The 24,082-nt window shown below is 35.0% G+C and overlaps 3 protein-coding genes across 6 annotated transcripts in view; 2 read left to right on the top strand and 1 right to left on the bottom strand.

The window, feature by feature from the left end:
• The first annotated feature begins 628 nt into the window (after positions 1 to 628).
• LOC108683267 (ribosomal RNA small subunit methyltransferase NEP1) lies at positions 629 to 6,484 on the top strand. The gene is made up of 5 exons (XM_018172569.2): positions 629 to 964; positions 2,383 to 2,535; positions 3,110 to 3,200; positions 4,505 to 4,713; positions 6,350 to 6,484. Exons 1-5 carry the CDS (start codon positions 809 to 811, stop codon positions 6,461 to 6,463), a joined length of 723 nt encoding a protein of 240 aa, XP_018028058.1. The 5' UTR covers positions 629 to 808; the 3' UTR covers positions 6,464 to 6,484.
• A 321-nt stretch (positions 6,485 to 6,805) lies between these two features.
• LOC108683266 lies at positions 6,806 to 14,984 on the bottom strand. Of its 4 annotated transcripts, none has more exons than XM_047883029.1 (8): positions 14,878 to 14,984; positions 13,759 to 13,867; positions 12,946 to 13,059; positions 11,856 to 11,926; positions 10,576 to 10,701; positions 8,959 to 9,850; positions 8,362 to 8,683; positions 6,806 to 8,196 (listed from the first exon to the last, which is right to left on the bottom strand). In XM_047883029.1, the coding sequence occupies exons 2-8, from the start codon at positions 13,825 to 13,827 to the stop codon at positions 7,661 to 7,663; spliced, it is 2,130 nt and encodes a 709-aa protein (XP_047738985.1). In that variant the 5' UTR covers positions 13,828 to 13,867; positions 14,878 to 14,984; the 3' UTR covers positions 6,806 to 7,660. The 4 variants fall into 4 exon arrangements, with proteins under 4 accessions (XP_047738985.1, XP_018028057.1, XP_047738986.1 ...); XM_018172568.2 differs by having other exon boundaries at positions 6,806 to 8,374; positions 8,408 to 8,683; XM_047883030.1 differs by having other exon boundaries at positions 6,806 to 8,269; positions 8,435 to 8,683.
• Positions 14,985 to 15,364: 380 nt separating this feature from the next.
• LOC108683254 overlaps positions 15,365 to 24,082 on the top strand; it is a gene marked incomplete at its 3' end in the record, with an annotated part of 15,837 nt that continues 7,119 nt past the window's right edge. Inside the window, exons 1-10 of the mRNA XM_047883026.1 lie at positions 15,365 to 15,465; positions 15,716 to 15,838; positions 17,919 to 18,055; positions 18,697 to 18,847; positions 19,297 to 19,397; positions 19,970 to 20,083; positions 20,456 to 20,573; positions 21,347 to 21,472; positions 22,209 to 22,637; positions 23,667 to 23,798. Of these exons, the coding sequence (XP_047738982.1) occupies positions 15,456 to 15,465; positions 15,716 to 15,838; positions 17,919 to 18,055; positions 18,697 to 18,847; positions 19,297 to 19,397; positions 19,970 to 20,083; positions 20,456 to 20,573; positions 21,347 to 21,472; positions 22,209 to 22,637; positions 23,667 to 23,798 (1,441 nt within the window). The remainder of the gene's footprint in view (positions 15,466 to 15,715; positions 15,839 to 17,918; positions 18,056 to 18,696; positions 18,848 to 19,296; positions 19,398 to 19,969; positions 20,084 to 20,455; positions 20,574 to 21,346; positions 21,473 to 22,208; positions 22,638 to 23,666; positions 23,799 to 24,082) is intronic.

Here is a 24,082-nt window from a genome sequence, read left to right as displayed (position 1 = left end):
GCTTAAGCATTGGCTGAAGACCTACGGCGCTATTATCTTTCGGCAGGATGTCGCTTGTCTTGATTACGGAGTTCAAGCGTAGTCTGCGGCTTCTAGCTCCGAGGCTGAGGAAAGTTAATGTATGGTGAAGCTAGGCGGTGGTTCCAGGGCTTATTTAAGAGTAAAATTAGTGGCCTACGGCTGCGCCTTCGCGGTTTCAGCGTTTGTTACGCCGTTGGCCTGTCGCCGATTCTTAACATTGCAGGACATCCACAGCTTGTTGCGGGCTTGAACTCACAACTCTCTGCTTCAAAAATTTCTTTGCTTAACCGCCCGGCCTCCTTGCCGATTCTGACCAGAAACTGGCGCACAGAGCTTAGATCGAACCAGCACCTCTATGCTCCAATCTTGGTAATCTAAACTTAACCACTGGGCCACCCTGCCACAATATCAATCTTTTTTTTAATCAATTGAATTATCGCACCCAAAAGCTACATAAAGAGAATTTTTACAGTGGGCGTTATTGAAATACATCGTTATTATTGCTTATATAGAAACCGGCTCCCTGATTTACACAAGTTTGCTAAAAAGACATGCCTCGGTAACACACAGCTGAGTGTAGTAATCGTCTTGCTGAATCATGGTCTGCCGAGTTTGGTTCTTAAACAAAACCAAACGTAAACAGAGGTCAGAGCATATTGACGCTCGCATCTCTGTCTTGCACAACTTCAAATTCGATTGTATTAGAAACGGATCAAATCAATTAAGGTGAATGAAGCATTTGCGAGCTTAATTTTTTTGCTAATTTAAAGTTCTTAAATCTTCAACAATGGGCAAGAGAAAGCATGAAAAGACTGAAGAAGAAAAGCGAGAGGAGGAGCAGTATTTGAAAAAGCCTGCTCCCCACACCGTTATTAAGCATCAGATAGAACAAGAAAAGAGGCTAATAGTTGTCTTGGAACGAGCTAATGTTGAAGTTGTAAAGGTGAGCCATATTATTTGAATGAAGAGATTTGCACAGAAATTACAGAATGAATATGAAAGAAAAGATGTGAACAGATCACAATCACATCATCAATTCATCACATGATCACAGCTTGTATTGTGGATTTTAATTTTAGTGATTATTTATTGGAAATGTGTGCTACTATTTTCAAAGCTGTAATATCAGAAAAATTGTTTCAACAAAATTAAAAATGAATATTCAAACCTGCAAGATCCAATTCTGAAATATCAACCAAAATTTTTTCAAACTTTAGGTTAGAACTATGAGTTGATAATTTTCAATGATTATTTTCAATAATCATGGGCAAAAACATACCATTTTTCTCCATTTTACTAGGGAAATATAAATGGATGAAATTGATCATAGCAATGATATCATAGGCATTTATGTCTTTTCTAGATAACTACAAGTATTGTCAGCCCAATTTTGAATTTTCCAGTTTAGCGTTACTTCATCAGGTGTGGAATCTATCACTTTTCACACTAATCCAATCTGGAACAATGGGCAAAATTTTCTAAGATTTGCAGATAAATTATTTTGTTTTACAGGCTAATCTAAGAAATCCTATTCAAAAATGAGTCTTTTATGTAGAAGAAATTTTACAAGGGCTAAATACAGGTGAAATTGACCACAAGCATGGTTGTTTCTGTTGCATTCACAGAATTGCTTGATTTATCTCAATTGGCAAGAAAGATACAAACTGATAAAAATTACTATATTTGCAAGCATTTTTATTGTATTTAATGTATTAATGAGTGATTTTTGCCAATTCATTTTCAAAGCTATGATTAGAGCTTTTCAGCCAGTTTTGGAGCAATGAGATTCCCAAGACTCTTCCTCAAGTTAGTTTTTGAGTCCCATAAGTAGACTAGTAAAAGTATCATGGATACCAGCATTATCATATAAATCAAATTGGTTTAAATCTTGAGTAGATGAGGAAATTAAAAATGAACTGATCATAAAAGATCTGTAGTTTGTCACCATGCAGCAGGCATGGAATGTTGTTCTCTATCATCCCAGTTCCTGTTGTTCCTGGCTCAAAATATTCTTGCATTTTTCAAATTAATTATGGATAACATTTGCCATTCCATCCTGTTGCTGACATTTTTATACCTCAATTAATATTGGATGGTGAGCTCCTTCCTAGGTTTTTTTGATGTTGATAACCACTGGTCATAAGAAACAGTAATATGCTAATTGGTTCAGTTAATCCATTTGTATTTTATTTTAAAATTTGGCTATGAAGTAATTTATCAACACCTTAGGATGTATGTGTCACCATTTACTAGGTTCAAAATGTTATTCTATAATTTGGCAGGAAATTCTCATACTAAATAAAAATCTATGTACACTGTATTAAAATTTATTTTTTAAATTAAATCTCAATTGACTCACAGGCTGGCAAGCATTATGAACTCCTGAACTGCGACCATCACATGGGCCTCATCCGCAAGTATAAGAAGGACTTGGCAGATTGCAGGCCGGATATTCTACACCAGTGCCTGCTTATGCTGCAGGATTCCCCCCTCAATCAAGCTGGGCTGTTACAAGTGAGTGTGTTTGTTATTATGTGTGTTATTACACTCACTATTACAAGCGAGTGTGTTTGTTATAACAAGTGTTATTACACTCATACTCTTACATTTATTACACTCATAGTCTTATGTTTGTTATTACAAGTGTTATTACACTCATACTCTTGCGTTTATTACACTCATAGTCTTACCTATGTTTGTTATTACAAGTGTTATTACACACCTACTCACATGTTTGTTATTACAAGTGTTATTACACTCCTACTCATATGTTTGTTTTTATTAGTGTTATTACACTCATACTCTTCTGTTTATTACACTCATAGTCTTATGTTTGTTATTACAAGTGTTATTACACTCATACTCTTATGTTTATTACACTCATAGTCTTATGTTTGTTGTTACAAGTGTTATTACACTCACTATTACAAGTGAGTGTGTTTGTTTCACCTAATTTATGATGCCAATTCAATGAATGTTCTTCAAAGTAATACTTACATTTTTTGTCCATTTATAATCCTGTTTCAAATTGACTTTAAGCATATTGATTTTTGCAACTTGTGTATTTAAATAATTTTGATTCTTCCAGGTCTACATTCACACAGAAAAAAATGTGCTTATCCAGATAGATCCACAGTGCAGGATTCCCCGAACATTTAAGAGATTTGCTGGCTTAATGGGTGAGTTAGAATCAATGCTATTAGTTGAAATTGAGCATATTCATAATGTACCTAGTTGTAATCAAATACAAAATTTTACAAAAAATCCATTTGTGCATATGACTGGGAGATATTTTATTAATTCTACTGTCTACTGGGAAATGTCCAAACTTAATGGCTTCTTAGATGCTGAGTTTTGGCTAGAAAACTTTCTAGATGCTTAGCATATTATAGGAAAATTTTAGAGATTTTATGGCAAGAAAATTTTGTTGATGATCATGATGAGAAAACTTAGGGGATAGTTACTTATTTTAGGAAAAAAATTTGAAATGTTAAGAATTTAAAGAAGTATAATTTTCTAGAAGATTCTTATAGTAAGAAAATTTTATATGTGATGGCTTATGGCAGGAGAGCTCAATGATTGATGGCTTATGACAGCACAACTTTGAAAATATTCACAATAAAACAATCAATTTGTGATTTTTTTTAACAGTGACACATCATTCATTGTTCTCATTTATTATTCCTTGTTGCAGGTGCTTACTCTAATATTTTCTGATGTACTGACAATGTTACTCACTTCCGCAAATCTTAAAACCTTTAGTTTGTAGAAATGACTGGGGCGCAAGAGTGTGATACTTGACTTGAGAATTGTTCAATTGAACTATGATGTATCAGCTCAGTGATAATATAGTTTTTAAACAGTTTTTTAAAAATACTCCTGCTGTCTTTATTGTCATGAGTACCTAATATACAGGGTTATTCTAAATGATGGACTCATTTTAAAAAATTCGTATAGATTCAAAATGAAAACTTATTCACAATGGAAATTGAAAGATTCAAGTTTTTTTTTACATATTTACAAATGTTCAACATGTCCCCCCTTGTGCTGCACGGCAAACATCTAAACGCCAGCCAAACTCGTCCCACACACAAGAAAGCATATCTTCTGTTAATGAGTGCACCGTAGCAGTGATACGGTTCTTCAGATCAACCAGAGTTGCTGGTAGAGGTGGGACGTAAACAGAGTTGCTGGTAGAGGCGGGACGAAAACAGAGTTGCTGGTAGAGGCGGGACGTAAACAGAGTTGCTGGTAGAGGCGGGACTAGGTCTTCAGAAACCAACAAAAACTATTTTTTTATTTTATTTACAGTTCAACTGCAGCAGCGTCTAAGTGTCAGGTCTTCAGAAACCAACAAAAAGTACATTTTTATCTTATTTACAGTTCAACTGCTGCAGCGTCTAAGTGTTAGGTCTTGAGAAACCAACAAGAAGCTGCTGAAGGTGATCAAGAACCCTATATTATATTATATTTTTATTTACAGTCCAACTGCTGCAGCGTCTAAGTGTTAGGTCTTCAGAAACCAACAAGAAGCTACTGAAGGTGATCAAGAACCCCATCACTGACCACCTGCCTGTAGGATGCCGCAAGATTGGCACGTCCTTTGAGAGTCCCTGCGTGCAGCCCTCCGAGCTGGTGCCTCCTGACGACAAGCCTATTGTTATCGTGGTGGGGGCGATGGCTCATGGCAAGGTCAGGCTATAACATTATCATTCCATTATAATACTTTTAATAAAATATATGTTTTCTAATACCATGTAACAATATACCTAATCATTAGATAAAGATATCTTATTTTTCATTTAAAAATACATCTTTGAATCTGGTACTGTATATACTAGAAGAAATAACGATTTATTGTTATCGTGGTGGGGGCAATAGCCCATGGCAAGGTCAGGCTATAACATTTTCATTCAATTATAATACTTTTATAGGAAGTTTACCCAACATAGTCATTCATTTATAATCATTTTATATAAAGTTTACTATTACCATTCTATTGTTACCATTACTATTACCATATTGAATTTTCATTCATTTATAATAATTTTATATGAAGTTTACTATTATCATTCTATTATTATCATTACTATTACCATATTGATTTTCATTCAATTATAATAATTTTATAGAAAGTTTGTCAATACCATGTAATTATATAATCATGAGATATTAACATCTTATTTTCATTTAATAATACATCTTTGAATCAGGTAAAAATGTGTACTAAAAAAAATTGACGATTTTAAAGTATATTTTTCTACATTCGTCTGCTTTAGGGGAGTGATACCTCATGATGCATCACTTAATTGCAATATTTATTTCTCTTAATCAAACTTAATATAAATAATTTTCAGATAATATTTCCTATGTTACCTAATTTTATTTTACGTGTTGGTCGTGCATTGTGTTATCATGTTTATGATTTTTATATTTATTATTGCGACCCTCTTGGAGTTATTATTATAATTTTTTAAATTCGAGTCTTCACACCAATTAATGTCTCGTATTTTTATTGTAATTCTTGTTTCGGTAAATATTTTTATCGCGCTCAGTCGCAGCCTCTAGGATTTGCACCATTCATTAGAGAATGTTGAGAGAATTCATTTTAGGATGATTAATTCACATTTACCGTCAAAATCTTATAATGTTCTAGAACTCCGGCCTGAGAACATGGACTATTAATTCATATTTATTGAGCAGTTAGTGTGATCTTCTAGAATACAGGTCCAAAATCCTCGACTAAGTGGCCATATTTGAAGTTAGCCAAGGAATTAAAAAGCGATGAAAACGCCAAGCAAAATCACCATATCGATATTAAAAACGTTTTGGTGAATTTGCTTGGCATATAAAAAGGTTTTCAATATCGACATTGTGAATTTGCTTAACGTCTTTGTTTTTAAATTCCTTGTGAATTTGCGATTTAAGCAGACTGACCCTTGGTTGAACTATATAAGAATGGCCCACGAGAAGTTCCGTCTTTCAGTTCAGCTTTCTTGTTAAGTCACTGAGATCGAGAAACGTAAACAATCTCGTCGTTCTCATGACGGATTGGTTGAATGGTTTGATCGCATTTTGGTGATTGGTCAATGGCCGTGACGTCACTGAGAACAGTGACGTCACAGGCGAACAATGAACTACATCTGCAAAAACGTGCTTCCGACGGGTCAACCTTATACTAGTTCAACCATGGACTAACCATTCACCTTTCAAGTATTTGAAGTTAGCCGTCATCTACCTAGCCTAGCTTCATCCCTCAGTTAGCTTTCATATGCAAAATGTCAATGTTGTACTGATATTAGATAGCTAACCTAGTTTAATGTTTCAGGTTGAAGTGGACTATGTTGAAGAATCGTTTGCAATTTCCCAGTATCATCTGTCGGGAGCTCTCGCCTGCGCCAAGATCTGCACTGCTTTTGAACAGAAATGGGGAGTGTTGTGAAAATAAAATGTTTATAATTGATTCAACTTTCTTTTCAGACCGCTGACATTAGCACTGCTTTTTGTACAGACAGTAGCCGAACTAGCGATAGAAACGAAGATATCTTCGTATTCTAGTAACATGTACTGCAGTTTAGTAGAATATATGTGAAGCTCTAAACTAAGTTTCATGAATTTTATATTGAAATGCGATCAGTTATTCTTCACCGGTGTTGAAACGCAATACAAATGGATAGAAATATTGCCTTTCCAGCGACCATGTCCATCTCTCAGTACCACCAAGAACAAACCGTCGCGAACGCAAACAAGTATCAATGATAACTTGAAAATGATTAAATGTTACGATTCGATGTCAACTTTTGGGGTTCTTAGTTACAGTTAATAATAATAGAAGCGATTATCCCATGGTACAAAATGTTCACTTGATCATCGGCGTAGTCACGAAAAAAGTCACATTTGTTCTCAATTTTTCACTTCATAGTACAATACTTTTATCACGTTAAGTTCGGCTATGTCGTATTCATTGCGTATTGCATACCGTACCGCACTCAATGTGTTAAGCAAAAAATCAATAACGAAGACCTAAATACACCTGCGTGACGGTAAGTGAATGAATATATACTATACTCATATAAGGAAATTGAGGAAGCGCGACAGAAGTACAGAGCGATTGAGAAAACACGATATAAGCGAACGTTGATCATGATGAATAATATCTTGGGTGCCGGATAACTAATTATATTTTCACTGCAGTGATACGAATTCATCGACATTTAAGTCAAGCAGGTCAATTTTAGTCTTAAATAAATATTAAAACACCGATTTGGCGGGCTCGAGGAAAGAATTATTTTAAAACCATTGGTCAAACTTGATTGGAAACATTGTTAAAATTGATTGGAAACATTGTTCAAACTTTATTGAAAACATTGTTCAAACTTAATTGAAACCATTGGTCAAACATTATTGAAACCATTGGTCAAACTTTATTGGAAACATTCTTCAAACTTTATTGAACGTAGCAAGTTTCGCTTAAAAGATTCAACGATAATTTCTGAGTACAATCACTGATTGGAGGTGGTGGGTGGCACAACAATTGACCAATTTCCACCATATTAAAATTTTCCTACGTATCCTGTATTATGTTGAGGAACACAATTGTGTTCCTCAGTGGCACAATTTACACTATCCCACCAAAAGATTATTCATTAGATTTCCAAGGAGGCAAATCGCAAGCATCCAAGCAACTGGCGGCCACGGACGAAGTGTTGCATCTTCCGCTATTTTTGTCTCTTCTCGCCTTTTCTTTAGTGTTGGTCGTATTGCCTGGTTTGTTTCTAACATTACTTGAAGACTTGTCTCCTGCAAAAGCGTGATGAGATGAATATGTGTTCAACAAGCCATCACCGACGCCATATTTGTCATCAAAATCTTGTTTTAGTGGAGCTAATTTTTCATCTGCCGCGCCCATAGAAAACCAAAGTTCTTCATCACAGCCGCGTAATGAAATTCCACTTCTGTCATTTTTCCCGCATGTAGAAAGCCACGGATCGTCGTCCACCACATGTCCACTCTTCTCGTTCTTCCAGCGTATGGATGAGTTCGTAAATCCTTCATCTGCATCATGCTTCGTTTGGTAGAGCAAAGAATTTTCAGTTAACTTGCTTGTATCCCTAGAGCCGTTACTGATGTTCTTTTTTTCATCATGCATACCACGAATTTCTCGTCCGTTTACATTTCTACCACGTATTTCTTGGTCGTTGACAGCATTCCTGCCCCGCATTTCTTGGTCGTTGACAGCATTCCTGCCCCGCATTTCTTGGTCGTTGACAGCATTCCTACCCCGCATTTCTTGATCATTGACAGCATTCCTACCCCGCATTTCTTGGTCGTTGACAGCATTCCTACCCCGCATTTCTTGGTCGTTGGCAGCATTCCTACCACGCATTTCTTGGTCGTTGACAGCATTCCTGACACTCCTCGAGACAGCCTCGTTGCTGTCAATCTGCTGACACTTGCCCAAGAAATTTCGTTCCAGAGCGTCGCAAAGAAGCTCGTCGCTGAGGGCGGCTGCGTGCCGGCGTTGGTCCGAGGAGTTCGCTGAGGTATCGTGGAGACTGAAATCCTGAGTCTCCTGCAGCGGGTCGCTCATGGAGTGCATGGAGCTCGAGAATTGCTGCAGCTGTTGGCGAGCGCGCTCCAGCTGCATCGTCAGTTGCTGGGTCTGCAATAACAATAATTGTCAGTTACTGATGCTGCAAACGCAAAAACTTTTAGTTGATAGGTATTAACTAGCAAACATTTAAAGTTACAAGCTGTGCAAAACCAAGAACTTGCAGTCTAGCTCTGCAATGAAAAGAAATTTTAGGCGCTTGATATGCGCTAATAAGAATTTTCATGACATTAGCCACGCATTAGGCAAAATTTTAACCATTAACCACCTGCTTTTTTATGACATTAGCTTCGCTTTAACCAAAATTTTTAAGTTAGCGTCCCCACCTGCTGCTGAAGCTCGTTCCTGGCTTTCGCCACCCTGCAGTAGTCGGCCAGCACTGCGTGCATCATCCTGTCCTTAGCCCTCCACAGCAGCGGCAGCTCCGACACAAGACGAACCAAGAGCCCTTCTTCTGTGACGCGAGTCTCGAGGCTCTTCTTACACTGCCTGCATACTATACCACTACACTTATTCTGAGAGCACTTATCCTCGTAGCACTTTTTCCCAATAAACTTATCCTCAGTGCATTTATCCTCAAAACCCTTTTTCCCAACACACTTATCCTCAGAGCCTTTATCCTCGTAGCACTTTTTCCCACTACACTTATTCTCAGTGCATTCATTTTCCTTGCATGTTGAGAAGCACTGCTTCTCTAAGATACATTTTTCTTCACTTGTTTTGTTCTCTCTTACAAACTCTTTCCTAAAGCATTTGACTACACCAGATTCTTTCTCTTCTGGACCTGGTAATCCTTGTCTAATCTTATCATGGAATTTGGTATCCGCACTCCTAAGCTTGGAACACAGACTTGATTTACCATCATGACAGCCTTCAGAACAAAGAGCATCTGCTCTAGACTCGGTCTTATTTTTATCACAGCTTTTATTTCCTAATGAGGAATTTTCTTCCGAACTTGTTCCTGAATTATCCTTAAATGCACGGGCACAGCAAGCCTCATCGGAACGAGGAAAGCTACCACCAGCCAAGGCGCCCTTGGTTATTGGTTCTTCATTGAAATCCTGCGGGCATTTTTCTGTTGAATGTTGATCTGTAGATGTTGAAGGTTCAACATTGTCTGTGTTGAATAGCAGACGATTCTTTACTTCTCTTGTGATGTCCTCAGGCCTAGCCAGCCGATGTAGCTGCTCCATGGCGTTGTTGAACTGCACTTGTGATCTGAAATAAATGAAATTTATTTGAATAAATTATTATCTGTAACGATAAAGATTTAAAGTTACATCCCCAATTAAGAGATCTTGAACTCCTAAATGAAATTAATATCGAAGCATTTTTTTGCAATGTAGCAGCATGTGTGACTTGGTACCAACTATCATGCAACTGCAAATTGCAATTTTTTTATTAGAAAATTAGCCCCAACCTTAGTTGATGGACAGCAACAAATATATTGCTTTATAACACGGTTTCAATTAAGAAATTTTTTAGTGTGGTCTTCAACCAGGAGGAAGAAATAAGAATTTTTTAGGTGGTAAACTTTCGAAATCTTTAAGCAGGACTTGTCGAAAGGTGTTAAAAATTATCTTGGTGATGACATTGCCTCAATTAACTTGTCATTTTATTCTAATTTTTGTAACTGCCTTTTAATAGGTGAATGGAATATGAATTTTGAATGGATAAACTTTTGAAATCTTGACGCAGCCCAGGTTTATCTTGGTGATAACATCGCTTCAATTGACTTGTTATACTACTCTAACTTTGTAACTGCTAAATAGGTGAATGATATATGAATTTTGAATGGATAACCTTTTAAAATCTTGAAGCAGCCCAGCTTTATCTTGGTGATGAGTGATGACATCGCTTCAATTAACTAATTATTCTACACTACCCAATTTTTGTAACTGCCTTTGAATAAGTGAATGAAATATAAATTATGAATAGATAACCTCTTAAAATCTTGAAGCAGGCCAGGGTTCTGGGAGAAGTAGAAGCGGACGTGTTCATCCTGCGCCTCCTTGATGCTGACTGACAGCTCGCCCTGAGCATCACCTTGCTGCTCTTCTAGGCGCTTCCTGCAATATGTTGTTTATTTTAGGTCTTGCATAAAGGAAATATAACAGTAAATTCAACCATTTGTACTTGCAATATTTATAATAAAATATAATAGTACTTGCATAAAGGAAATATAACAGTAAATTCAACCATTTGTATTTGCAATACCGTATTTCCTATGATAGTTTAATTTTATTTACTCTAGTTCAGCAGAAATATGTCATTAAAATTCAATCAGTTTTATCGCGACATTGCTCTAGTACAAATAAATAGTAAATCAATTGGCGGTTTTTCTCCTTTTGAATGAAGATGTTTTTTACATAAAACAATTAAACTTGCCATAATACAAAAAATTCAGGCCGTTGTGGCCATATGCTAATTTATATAAAATCTATGTAAACTGAAATGGTGTTTCAATTCACTCATGTTGTCCAAACCATCTGCTTACAGGAGGCACTGCTGTTATTATCAGTTATGACGTCCGGGACATTAAATTGCACAACTTTTATCTGACAGCATCAGATACCTGCTAGGTTTATGATATTAGTGGAATGGCCGTTCAACTCTGATTAAGTGGCCGTTTGACTCTGGGCAGATTCGATGTATAGGAAGAATACAGATTGCTAGTTGAGACAAAAAATGAACGCTGAATGGTTTAATTTGATTTCATGTCAGATGATTTTGAATGAATGTTGTTTGAAAATTATTTCATGTCGGACAATGCTGGGCCATACCATACTAAGCTTCTTTGCTGGAGGTTGATTGGCCAAATTAAAGGATATGTTTTGGCTTGTGCGATTTGCAGCTCAACAATTGTTGAAAACTACAATAACATTTGCTGAAAGCTACAACAATTGCTGAAAGCTACAACAACAATTGTTGAAAGCCAGAACAACAATTGTAGAAAGCTACTTTAATGGAGGAAGGGATCATGTCAGTCCATGCAGAATTGGACAGTGTTGGTCTCCAACATGCAAATCTGATTAAATGGGCCAAATTTCAAATCATCTCTGATTAATTGGTTAAATAAAACATTAAAAGACACCCATTCAAATCATCTCTGGTTAATTGGTTAACCTGGTTGTAATGTTAAGATTAATTTTACATCAACCGGGTTTGATCTACCAGAATTAACTGTTACTTCTAGGAACCTAAACTGAGAAATATTACTCACTTCAGATATAAGATGCGGTTTTGGTGTCTCCGAATTAGTAATTCAACCTGATGTCTTGCAGATACACTTATCTGTAAAAGCATAAAATATCATTGTTAAATATTTGATGAACTGATCATGCAACTACATATAAATAAATCATTCAACACCAAAATTGTTGGGATAATTTTCATTAAATAAATCTGTGAGGAATTAAAAAATATATATTTATTGTTTTTAAACCTTAAAATGAATTTTCATTTCAAGAAGAAGCAAATTAAAAATTTTTTTCTCAATAAGCTATAAAATGTAACAGAACTTAAGAAATTATTTTCCTACCAGAAATGGCATATATTTCAACAAAGAATTTAATAATAATGCAAAGCAATCAACACACAACAAGTAATAGGGAAAATCTAAGCTACTAGCAACATACATCATTCATGGAAAGGCAAGTGGAAATCCTTATGGGATGTTAGTGCAAACTTTGTGACTTGAACCGACCTGGGTTCCAAGATCAAATCCTTATAAAATGTTATTACAAACTCAGTCACTTGAAGGGACTTGCATTCTATGATTAAACTGAAATGAACTCATACTCATTGACTTGAACTGACAAAGGTTTTAAGATTTAATCCTTATAAGACATTATTATAAATGAACTCTGTAACTAGAACAGACTTGTCTTCTATGATTTAATCCTCATAAGACATTATCATAAATGAACTTGGTAACTAGAACTGACTTGGGTTCTAAGATTAAGTCCTTGTATGACATCATAAATAAACTTAGTAACTAAAACTGACTTGGGTTCTAAGATTATATCCTCATATGACATCATAAATGAACTTGGTAACTAGAACTGACTTGGGTTCTATGATTTAATCCTCATATATTATCATAAATGAACTTGGTAACTAGAACTGACTTGGGTTCTATGATTTAATCCTCATATATTATCATAAATGAACTTGGTAACTAGAACTGACTTGGGTTCTATGAGTTAATCCTCATATATTATCATAAATGAACTTAGTAACTAGAACTGACTTGGGTTCTAAGATTATATTCTCATATGACATCAAAAATGAACTTGGTAACTAGAACTGACTTGGGTTCTAAGGTATGCTTGCAAGGCTTGAGACGATTGCTGGTGACAAGCCTTGGCTTCTTCCAACTTGTCACATTGTTCCAAGTAGTCAGCTTTGCTGCTCAGACGGTGACACTGAAAAGTCAACACAATAATTATCCGTTTGTTTTAATTATACTTTTAAAAAATGGAGTCATTGTGCAGGGAAGGCAGAATGTAAAGGAGAGATGAAAATCAAATTTTTTTAATAATATATAGTATTTAGGTTGAAAAACTATTATTTTCATTCTCAACTAAAATTAAATCAACACTAAATGAAAATTTAGCAAATAATTTCAAAAGAAATTTTTTGTTCAAGAACACTTAACAGAAATGGTAGAGAGATTTTAATTGGAAAATTTCCTACCAAATTTACAGTTTCATAAGATCTAGTAGATATCTCTACAACTTCTATTATTTTTAAGTAACTAAAATGATTAAATTTATTGTAAATGCAGATTTTTTAATCATGGTGACTGAATAGAGTACAGCTTTTGATCTCAAGATAAGTTATCAAAAACAATACTTTCTTTATGCGCTTTTTTTTGTATCTCAATAACTTTCTGCAGTTTGGAATGATAGCCAATAAACCGAAACATATATATAATGTATCCAGCTATAAATTTATGCTTGCGCGAGACCTCAAATACTTAAACAAAAAATAAGAAGCACCCAAATATAAAAAATGGCCTCAAACTGACATTCTGGGAAGAGAAAGCTGTACCATAAATCGATATATAAATAATTGAAATAGTAAAGTTGCTTTGTAAAAAATTAGTTAAAAAATTCACTCACTTTTCTAATTGCCCCTTCAGGTTTCCCTTGATAAAGACACTCAGACTCGGGACTGCCTGCAGATGACATATTTACCAGCACTGTAATTTACTCAGTCTGAAGTCTAAATCTGAAAGAAAATAAAACATATTATTTTTACTTTATACATAGTGGACCAGGCCTGAAAAATAATATAGAATCATATTTTTTAATATACCTACCTAGTTGTATTGTATCCTTTTTCCAGTTCTAGATATAAGAATTTGTAGTAAATTCCACAGTTCTGATAGCTTGAATCCCACACACACACAAAAAAAAAATAGAAAACATTGTTTGTGTCAAGTAACTCGTTTCACTCTTATAATAAGAACACGAGTTTTTTTACTAAATTTGAATGTAATTCAAAATACAATATTTTTGACTATTTGACTTGGAGCATTTATAGGCTTCTTCTTGTGGTACAAATGTTCAAATAGTATATATTTATAAAATATATCTCTTTATTGCATTTTTAGGTTAGCCTATCTCACATGACTCACAGTAGGTACTTCAAAAGCCAATGAGCCATCAACAAAATTTTTCAAAAGCAAAAACTTTTCTTGAATGTCAAAATAATCAAGTACCCTGTCAATGGTCCAAGTCCCCTTGACAATGGGCTAAGTCCCCTCATCAATGGGCTAAGTCCCCTCATCAATGGTCCAAGCCCCCTTGTCAATGGTCCAAGTCATCAGTGAAGTCACCTCAAATGGTCCAAAGGCTCCAATACCAAGTCACCACTCACTCACTCACCAGTCACCCCATCAAATAGTAAGTTTACCTATGTACCTATACAATAGTCTTGCAAACTACCAAGTGCTGAAGCATCTTCAGTGGCATTCAATTATTAGGGTTAACTGGTTAATAAAAAAACTATCTGTCCACTGATGACTTATCACTTATCAGCCAATACAGCCATCAGGCAGGATTTTGGAACTACGTAGCCTATATTGATCCTGAAAAAGTTGACCCACAGAACAGTCAGAAGTTCAGAACTGACAGAAGCCCTAACTTAGTAATTACCATACACAAAATTTTACCGTGCTTACTACTAATAAATTTTTGAAATCCTATAAGCCCACAATTCGAGACTCAATAACTTACCACTACCAGTCACCTCGCAGTCTCGCACATGCGATTAGCGTTATAAAAAAGGAACTACAAAATTTCGATGATAAGTCGACGAGCAAACCATGCTTTCCTTCTCCTGAAAGCTGGATTTAGTAACACGAATGTCTTTGTTTTCAAATAAAAATCCGCAAAATACGTGCATCGTTCTAGTTACTAGTAAAAGATAGGACTGACTTATTATTCACATTTTTTTTAAATAATGAACACCCATGTTCGGTAATCAAGGCAAATCAACGGAGAGAAACACAGCTTGTTTCTAATTATCATGTCAATGTAAGCACATATTTTTTACTAGATATCAATGACAAAATCAATGACGACTGATTGTAGAAGGAAAAACATGAAAAACAAATAAATCAAAAATTCAAATAAATGTCAAGATAATTTACGTTGGTAATATTAGCGGAAGTGAGATTGAAAAAAAGCGGATTCATTTTTCATACCGAAACGGTGACTCACGCGTTGTGGGTTGTTTACGCGAGTGCTTCAAATCACAACTCCTCCAAAATTTCTGTCACGGGAAAAAAACGAATTGATATTTTTATATCACCATGACTGCAGGTATGCTGAGTTTTTAGATATATTTCTCTTCTCTTTATTTATCTCTCTACGGTCGAAAATGTTTTATTAAGTTTATTATGTACTTGTGTTTAAACATCAACAGTTTGATTATTGTAATTGCATTGTGGAAATAATTAACAGACTACATAAGAAATTATTTAAATCTTGAGTAAATGAGGAAATTAAAAATGAACTGATTCTAAAAAAATCTCTGGTTTGTCACTATGATTAACACTGACCTAAATTTCAGATCTGTCACAACTTCTGTCAACACTGACGCTGGAGACCAATCCAGAGAGCAAGGTTGAGAGTCCTGACATCCTTAATGAGCAGTTCAAGAAAATTCTTGCTGCCTTGCCCATTGATTTTGAAGGCATGTATATTTTTTTCTATTCGATTTTAATGAATTAGAAGGCACTATAAGTACCTATAAGTATTTATAACAAATTATCCCAAATGATAACAAAAAGCAGGGTTATATATCAGGGTGAATTTTAAGAAATTTCAGTTTGTATTTAGGTAGGGTGAATCATGAATGATGAATGTAGCCTACATACAAAATCCATCCAGTCACAGTCTGCTTCCCTGCTTGGTCCAAAAATATTAGTTTTGTTAATGAATGGTTAATTTTTGGTTCTATTAATTCTATATTCATTATTATGCCAGGTATACTTAGCCTCAGTTGTTCTTGTTAACTTTGGAATAATTCCATTTTCCAAGCAACACATCCTGTTAGTGACACATAAGTTGCCACTTTGCAGGTACTGCTCAATGCTCATACCTTGCCACTTTTTGCTAAAAATCATATAAAACTCATCAGAACTGCAATTTATAGGGTTCAATATCCATAAAATGACTAGGTACTGTAAAATGGGGTTACTTTTACCAGTTTAAAAATTTGAAAGCACTTGAGCACATTATTGTTAAACCAGCTAAGGTTGACATAGGTTAAAACAGGCATGGGCTATGTAAGGTCTCAGGTTTACTCAGTAGTTAGTAGTATTTGCAGGTTTCCATGTCTTAGGTGTTCCACTTGGGCCACCCATAGTTACAAATATGGGTAGGACTCTTTCATCTCCTCTGTCAGACTGCCAGCCCTAAATGATACGCCATCAACATTTGCTCACTCACATGTCCTCATGATCTTTTAATATCATTTGCTAGTATTTTGCTTAAATTGTCATACTGCTTTATGAAGCCAGAACTCCCAGAAGCCCAGCCAGGCCATGGAAGGTTCATTGAAAACTCAGGAACAGTTCACCTTGCTCATCCAGGTAGCTAATACTTAGGTCCATAGGCTGAATTGGGTAGCCTTTATCACTCCACTGTATGAATCTTCTTACAATAATGCTCTCCTGTGCAATCAAAATAGTTTGGCCAGCAGACTTCATAACATTATTTCCATGCACTCTGTTGAACAAAACAGACTAGCCTACGCCATACTGTTTAGCAGCTTTGGTTATACTTAGGTATATTCTTGTCTCTTATTAAAGTTACAACTGTTTCTACTTCATCCCCTGTATAGTTCCTGAAGGTGCAGAAGCCTTTATGGCTCTTGTAGGTCCTAGGCATATTGTAGGTAGGATAAGTATGTAACCAGTTAATTCACTGGTTATTAGGCACAATATGAATATAGACCAATAAGTAACCTGGAAAATAGATAGAAAGAATTACTAACACTTGAAAAACTTGAGTTATACTATTAAAAATGTGGCTTTTAATTACAATATTATTTGGTCTATGTCACTTCTGTCCAGGAATTTTTCAATCTTTTCTGTACACATGTAGTACTACTACCTACTCATTTATATATTTTCCTTCAAAATTTCACTTTAAATTGTTAATGTTTTACTCTTTACTTATGATAGATATGATAAAATCATCAAGTTGAAGCTCTTGCACTACAATACTGGAAGCTAGCTAAAAAAATATTTGTTCAGTAAAATATGTACTAGAAATGTCAGCAATGTTTTGATACTTGCTTCTGGGGTTCTTCATAATTCCAAAATGTATTTGAAAATTGTGGGATTTTGTACCTATGCCATTTTGTTATTAATATTGTTTAGTGTATCTTTTTGTTTATTAGCTAAAATGTATTCCTAAAATGGAGTTTTTTATACAACACTTCTATTTAACTTCACTTCTTGTTGTTTGTCTGTCTGCTACAAAATAAATCTTATTATAATCAATATTTGACACACTTCTACCTGTCCAATCAATCAGAAATTTTGCATACTTGCATAAAGTTGGAGACAATGCATGAATCAATTGACACTATAAATAATTTTGAAAATTTACATTTTTTTCATATAATGAAAATTATTTTTTTAATATATGGACAATAAATTAATAATTCATTGTAGATGTGTATCATCAGAGACACTGTATCTTTAAAAGTGTTTTCTTTAAAAAGTACTTTTTAAATGCATATTATTAATCTTCTCCACTTCCAGATTCTCCTGATGCTGTAGCAGCTGTGTCAACAAGTCTCAGTTCCGGGGCTTTGCTAGGCCTGCTTCAAAGAGGCCTCGGCAGCTCTGATGATGCTGTCAAGACCTCTGCTGCTGAAGTTGTGGCAAAAATGGCAAAGGTGTCAAACTTTTTTTTTCTCTTCCTTAGATGATGCACATTTATTTACTTAACAGTATTTGCAATGTTCATTTTAATTTATCTATATGTATTCTTTCACACTGTGAGTTGAATTTTTGTACAGTTTTTTTTTTCATTTCTCCATCATCTGAATATTACTTAGATTCATCAACCTTGACGTATGTTATCAATTTAAGAACATATCAGTGTGGAAAATCAATTTTGTTACAATTATTTTGCATTAACATCTTACAGTTACATTTCTATAGGCTTATAAGTTGCACTAGTACCAAGTTTTTCATGCATGTAAACAAATGGTAAGGTGCTCATCTAGATCAAAATAATTTAAGGTTGCCTATACTCTAGATCAAAATAATTTGAGGTTGCTGTCTCTCTGATTATTTTACTTCATATTACTTAATTTTAAATGGTGTAAGTGACTCATTAATATATATTTCTTCAAAGTGTGATTTGTTATGTGATTATTTAATGTGTGACTAATTAATATATACTTTTTTAATTTGTTACTCATTATTGTGCCTCAATTAATATATACTTCTAATACTAATTATTATAAGGATATAATATTATGAAGTAATATATAATTCTTTAATATGTAACTCATTATTGTGTATCAAACAGTGTGAAACTCATCGGTGCAGCAATGAGCTGGTGTTGCTGGTGCCTTCCCTGCTAGCCCTGCAGGAGACGGAGCCTCAGGACACCAGCAGCACCAGCCTAGCCAGGGTCCTACAGGCAACCAGGGCGCTGGGTAACATCTGTTACGAACATGGTAAGTTGCAACCAGGGCGCTGGGTAACATCTGTTACGAACATGGTGAGTGGCAACCAGGGTGTTGGGTAACATCTGTTATGAACATGGTGAGTGGCAACCAGGGCGCTGGGTAACATCTGTTATGAACATGGTGAGAGGTGAATGTTACCTGCAAATATGCTTACTTAATTCACCGTGTTGTGAGGCTTTTCTTAACATTTTAAATCTTTGGTGAACCCAGTGTTTAAGCAAACTATTGTTATGAGTAATTTTAATGGGATAACAGGAATCTAAGCAAACTAATACTACAAGTAATTGTTAATGGATTACAGGAATCCAAAGGATAACAGGAATTTAAGCTGACTATTGCTATAATTGATTGTAAAGCTAAAACAGGAACTTAGGCAAATTATTGTTATAAGTAATTGTAAAGGTATTTACCATATTCATACACTAACTGTTCACCAGACGCTGGTCGGGTCGCTGTGCTGGAGAACGGAGGCGCTGCAGCCATCGTAGCTTTGCTTCAGCGAGCCATTGACTGGCCTGATGTACAGTCAACGCATCAGGTAGAGATGATATCTTATCATGTTATTATATCACTAATATCTTACATGTGTTATTATATCACAAATATCTTATCATGTTATAACGCATCAGGTAGATAAGATATATTATTATGTTATTATATCACATATAACATATCATGTTATTATATCACTAATGTCTTCTCATGTTATTATATCACAAATATCATAGCATGTTATTATATCACTATACCTATAGCATGAGCAGAGAATTGACCTAGCATTAATGCGCCTTTTTTCTGGGCCAAACTGTGTCACGATGACCCAGACAAGAGTCATCGTCAATTTTTTTTAGAGTACGGTAGTGAATAATAGTTTGTAGATAATAACACTGAAATAAAAATTGAATTAGTATAATAATTAATTAATAATACTTGAATTAATATCACTCAATAATTTTGAAGGAGAATGAAGCAGATGGGTCATTGTAAATTTTGTTTAGAGTAGTGAATAATAATTTTATAATTTGTGGATAATAACACTGAAATAAAAATTGAAATAATATAATAAATAATTAATAATACTTGAATTAATATCACGTAATAATTTTGCAGGAGAGTGAAGCAGATGATGAGGAGGACGAGGCCTGCTTGAGTCCTGTACAGGAGCTACGCGCCGTCGTCACAGGCTTCCTGCTCAACCTCACCAACTCCTGCGACAGGATTACCGTGCGTTACTGGGTGTAGGATTGCCGTGCGTTACTGGGTGATGGGGTTACCGTGGGTTGCCGTGTGTAGGATTACCGTTGTTTTGCCGTGTGATAGAATTACTGTGGGTGACCGTGTGATAAGATTACCGTGGGATGCCGTGTGATAGGATTACCGTGTGATGGAATTATAGTGGGCTACCGTGTGATAGAATTACCATGGGTTACCGTGTGATGGGATTAATTTGTTGTGATGTTGTTGAATTACTGTAATTTACAGTGCTAACATCACCGTACATTACAGGCTGTGCTGTGCACCGTGCAGTGCTAACATCACCGTACATTACAGGCTGTGCTGTGCACCGTGCAGTGCTAACATCACCGTACATTACAGGCAGTGCTGTGCACCGTGCAGTGCGTACAGCTGCTGTGCCAGTACCTGGAGCAGCACAGCGAGGAGGAAGACATCGCGACGCAAGTGCTGCTCGCGCTCGCCTGCATGGCCGACTCCCGTCAGTAGCATACGCTTATTATCATAGTTATGATTATCATTATTATTATGTGCATATAATAATGATTTTTATCACTCTTTTATAGCTTCACGTGGATATAATAATATTTATAACTCTCGTCAGTAGCGCATGCTTATTATATTAATAGTTATGATTATCTTTAACATTATCGGGATATAATGATAATATTTATTTAATATTTTTATCACTCCCGTCAGTAGCGCACGCTTATTATCATAAATAGTTGTGATTATCATTAATAATACATGGGGTGGATATAATAATGATATTTATCACTTTCAATGCATATAAAAAATGAATATTTCACAAAAATTAATGAAAAAGATTAAGATTACATTGCGTAATTCATGAGCTTGTTGTTTAATAAGGTTTATTTCACCAGCTTCTCAATATAATTAACTTTATTTCATTAGCTTGTTGTTTGTTTTAGTTTATTTCGCCAGCTTCTTAATATAATTAATTTTATTTAGTCAGCTTGTTACTTATTTAAGTTTATTTCGTCGGCTTCTTAATATAATTAAGTTTATTTTGGTCAGCCTCTTTACATAATTAATTTTATTTAGTCAGCTTGTTGTTGATATTAATTTTATTTCGTCAGCTTCTTAACATAATTAAGTTTAATTTGGTCAGCTTGTTGTTTATTTAAGTTTAATTTTGTCAGCTTCAATATAATTAAGTTTCTTTTATCAGCTTCTTAACATAATTAAGTTTATTTCCTGAGCTTGTTATTTATTTAAGTTTAATTTTGTCAGCCTTGGGCCGGGAGACGCTGTCAGCGGTGGACCTGAGCCCGCAGCTCTGCCTGCTGTTGACACACAGCGTCGCTCCTGACGTCATAGAGGCCTGCCTCGAGCTGACTACCACGCTCGCTGAGATGGGTGAGTGGGTGAGCTGACTACCACGCTCGCTGAGATGGGTGAGTGGTGAACTGACTACCATGCTCGCTGAGATGGGTGAGTGGGTGAGCTGACTACCACGCTCGCTGAGATGGGTGAGTGGGGAGCTGACTACCACGCTCGCTGAGATGGGTGAGTGGGAGAAATGGGGGAGTGGTGAGTGGGGGGAGTGGGGAGTGGTGAAATGGGGGAGGTACCCATATGTTGGTGATATGTAGGGTGAAGTGCCCATATATGATAAAAAAATATATGTTTCATCATCTTATAATGTTATTGTGACTGAAATTGAACTCTACTTATGAATGCGAAAAATGAAATTTCTACAATTTATTCAAACATTTACTTTGGAATCAACCTGAATACAAAAGCCACTTAAAAATTTAGTTGTTAATTTATTTAATGTGGCGTAATATCTATACTAAAATTTGAATAAATGTTGAGTGTGTGTTGGATGTTCAACATTGTGTTGAACATTTCAACCTGATTGCGTCATAACGCCTAAAATATTATATTTGGTAGATTTTAAAGCAAAGATCTAACTTTGTACATTATGATTGTGCAGATATGTGAAAGTTATGTTAAATGAAATACTTTTAACTTTGTACACTGTGTACATGTGTGCAAATTATTTCAAATCATATATTTTTAATTTATATGCTTTTTAAAAGGTTTACAAGTTGTATTTGACACAATATTCATACTTTTATAAACTTTTCAGATGTTTGCAAAGTTCAGTTTGCGAAAGGGGGCGTGTGTGAAGCTGTGATGGAGGTGGTGCGGAGATGTACTTCATCACATTCATCATACGGGGCAATCAATTCAACACATTCGCCATACGGGGCACTCAATTCAACACATTCACCATACGGGGCAGTTAATTCAACGCATTCAACACACGATAAATCTTTGTCCGATAAAATGTCCTCGCAAACAATCACTGAAGCCGATAATCTTGAAAGCCAAGTTAATCCAGAAAATTCAGATCATCCAGAAAATCCAGATAATGCAGGAAATCTAGAACATGCAGATAATACAGAAGCGTGTGCGCTGGATTCACTGCTGGATGAATCAGATGTTCATTCAGAGTTTTGTTGGCAAGCCATCATCCAGACAGCCACGGACCTCATCGTGCTCATCCTGCTCGGAGGTCAGGTTAAATAAGCAGCTAGTTAATATTTATTTAACATTTAATATTTATTTAATATAATATTTATTTAATATAATATTTATTTAATATAATATTTATTTAATTAGTTAATATTAATATAAGTTAATATTTATTTTTTGAAAAGTAGTGACTATTTGGAGAGGTGAGGATGAAATAAGCAGCCAGTTGATATTTATTTAATATAATATGTATTTAATATAATATTTAAGAGAGTTAGTATTTATTTGTTGAAAAGTTAGTGAGTATTTTGATATATTTTTTTATATGCTGATTTTATTTATTATCCTGCCTAATTACCTAGATATATTTATGTTTGTGTAAATTATGGTAAATTATGATATTTCAATTTTTTTCAATTATTCTGCCTAATTAGATATATTTGTATCTGTATCGAGCATGCAGGTGATGTTTAAAAGAATAAATCTGTATATCCTATGCTAAAATATTATTATATATTGTAAAATATTTATATGTACTGATATATTAATGCAAACCTGTCCATCCTATACTAAAATTTCATAATATATTCTAAATATTGTTATGTATTGATATATTAATACAAATCTGACAACCATATTGTAAAATATTTTAACATATTGTAAAATAATATAAAATATAGTAAAATACTATAAAATATGTTGTAATATGTAGTAAAGTAATGTATTATATTTTGAAATTAAAACATGTTGTAAAATATTAATATATATATCTAGTAAAATACTATAAAATATATTGCTGTATTAACACACACCTAATACAGACGCGAGCTATTAATATATACAGTAAAATACTATAATATATATTGCTGTATTAACACACACCTAACACAGACGCGAGTTATTAATATATACAGTAAAATACTATAATATATATTGCTGTATTAACACACACCTAACACAGACGCGAGCTATTAATATATACAGTAAAATACTATAATATATATTGCTGTATTAACACACACCTAACACAGACGCGAGCTATTGATGTATTAACACACACCTAACACAGACGCGAGCATGCCGCTAATATACAAGGAGGGCCGCGGGCCGGTCTTCGTGCAGCTGATGGCCTGGCTGGCGTCAGGTGACGAGACTCTACAGGTGCCAGCTGCACTTGCCATGGGCAACTTCGCACGAACAGGTGCGTTGTTCTGCAGGTGCATTCATCAGGTGCATACATCTGCTGTTATCAGGTGCATACATCTGCTGTAATCAGGTGCATACATCTGCTGTAATCAGGTGCATACATCAGGTGCATACATCTGCTGTAATCAGGTGCATACATCTGCTGTAATCAGGTGCATACATCTGCTGTAATCAGGTGCATACATCAGGTGCATACATCTGCTGTAATCAGGTGCATACATCTGCTGTAATCAGGTGCATACATCTGCTGTAATCAGGTGCATACATCAGGTGCATACA

The sequence above is a fragment of the Hyalella azteca genome, unplaced genomic scaffold (genome assembly GCF_000764305.2).
Source record: "Hyalella azteca isolate HAZT.00-mixed unplaced genomic scaffold, Hazt_2.0.2 contig11821, whole genome shotgun sequence".
In the NCBI taxonomy this organism is placed as follows: Eukaryota; Metazoa; Arthropoda; class Malacostraca; order Amphipoda; family Hyalellidae; genus Hyalella; species Hyalella azteca.
This window is presented reverse-complemented; position numbering and strand designations above follow the sequence as displayed.

Excerpts from the sequence above, each read along its gene's own strand:
- LOC108683266 (XM_018172567.2), bottom strand. The coding sequence starts at position 13,827 with ATGTCATCTGCAGGCAGTCCCGAGTCTGAGTGTCTTTATCAAGGGAAA. Across the intron at positions 13,060-13,758 it reads CTGAAGGGGCAATTAGAAAA|TGTCACCGTCTGAGCAGCAA; the intron begins GTGAGTGAATTT and ends TTGACTTTTCAG. Across the intron at positions 11,927-12,945 it reads AAGCATACCTTAGAACCCAA|ATAAGTGTATCTGCAAGACA; the intron begins GTCAGTTCTAGT and ends ATGCTTTTACAG.
- LOC108683267 (XM_018172569.2), top strand. The coding sequence starts at position 809 with ATGGGCAAGAGAAAGCATGAAAAGACTGAAGAAGAAAAGCGAGAGGAG. Across the intron at positions 3,201-4,504 it reads GAGATTTGCTGGCTTAATGG|TCCAACTGCTGCAGCGTCTA; the intron begins GTGAGTTAGAAT and ends TTTTATTTACAG. Across the intron at positions 4,714-6,349 it reads GGGCGATGGCTCATGGCAAG|GTTGAAGTGGACTATGTTGA; the intron begins GTCAGGCTATAA and ends TTAATGTTTCAG.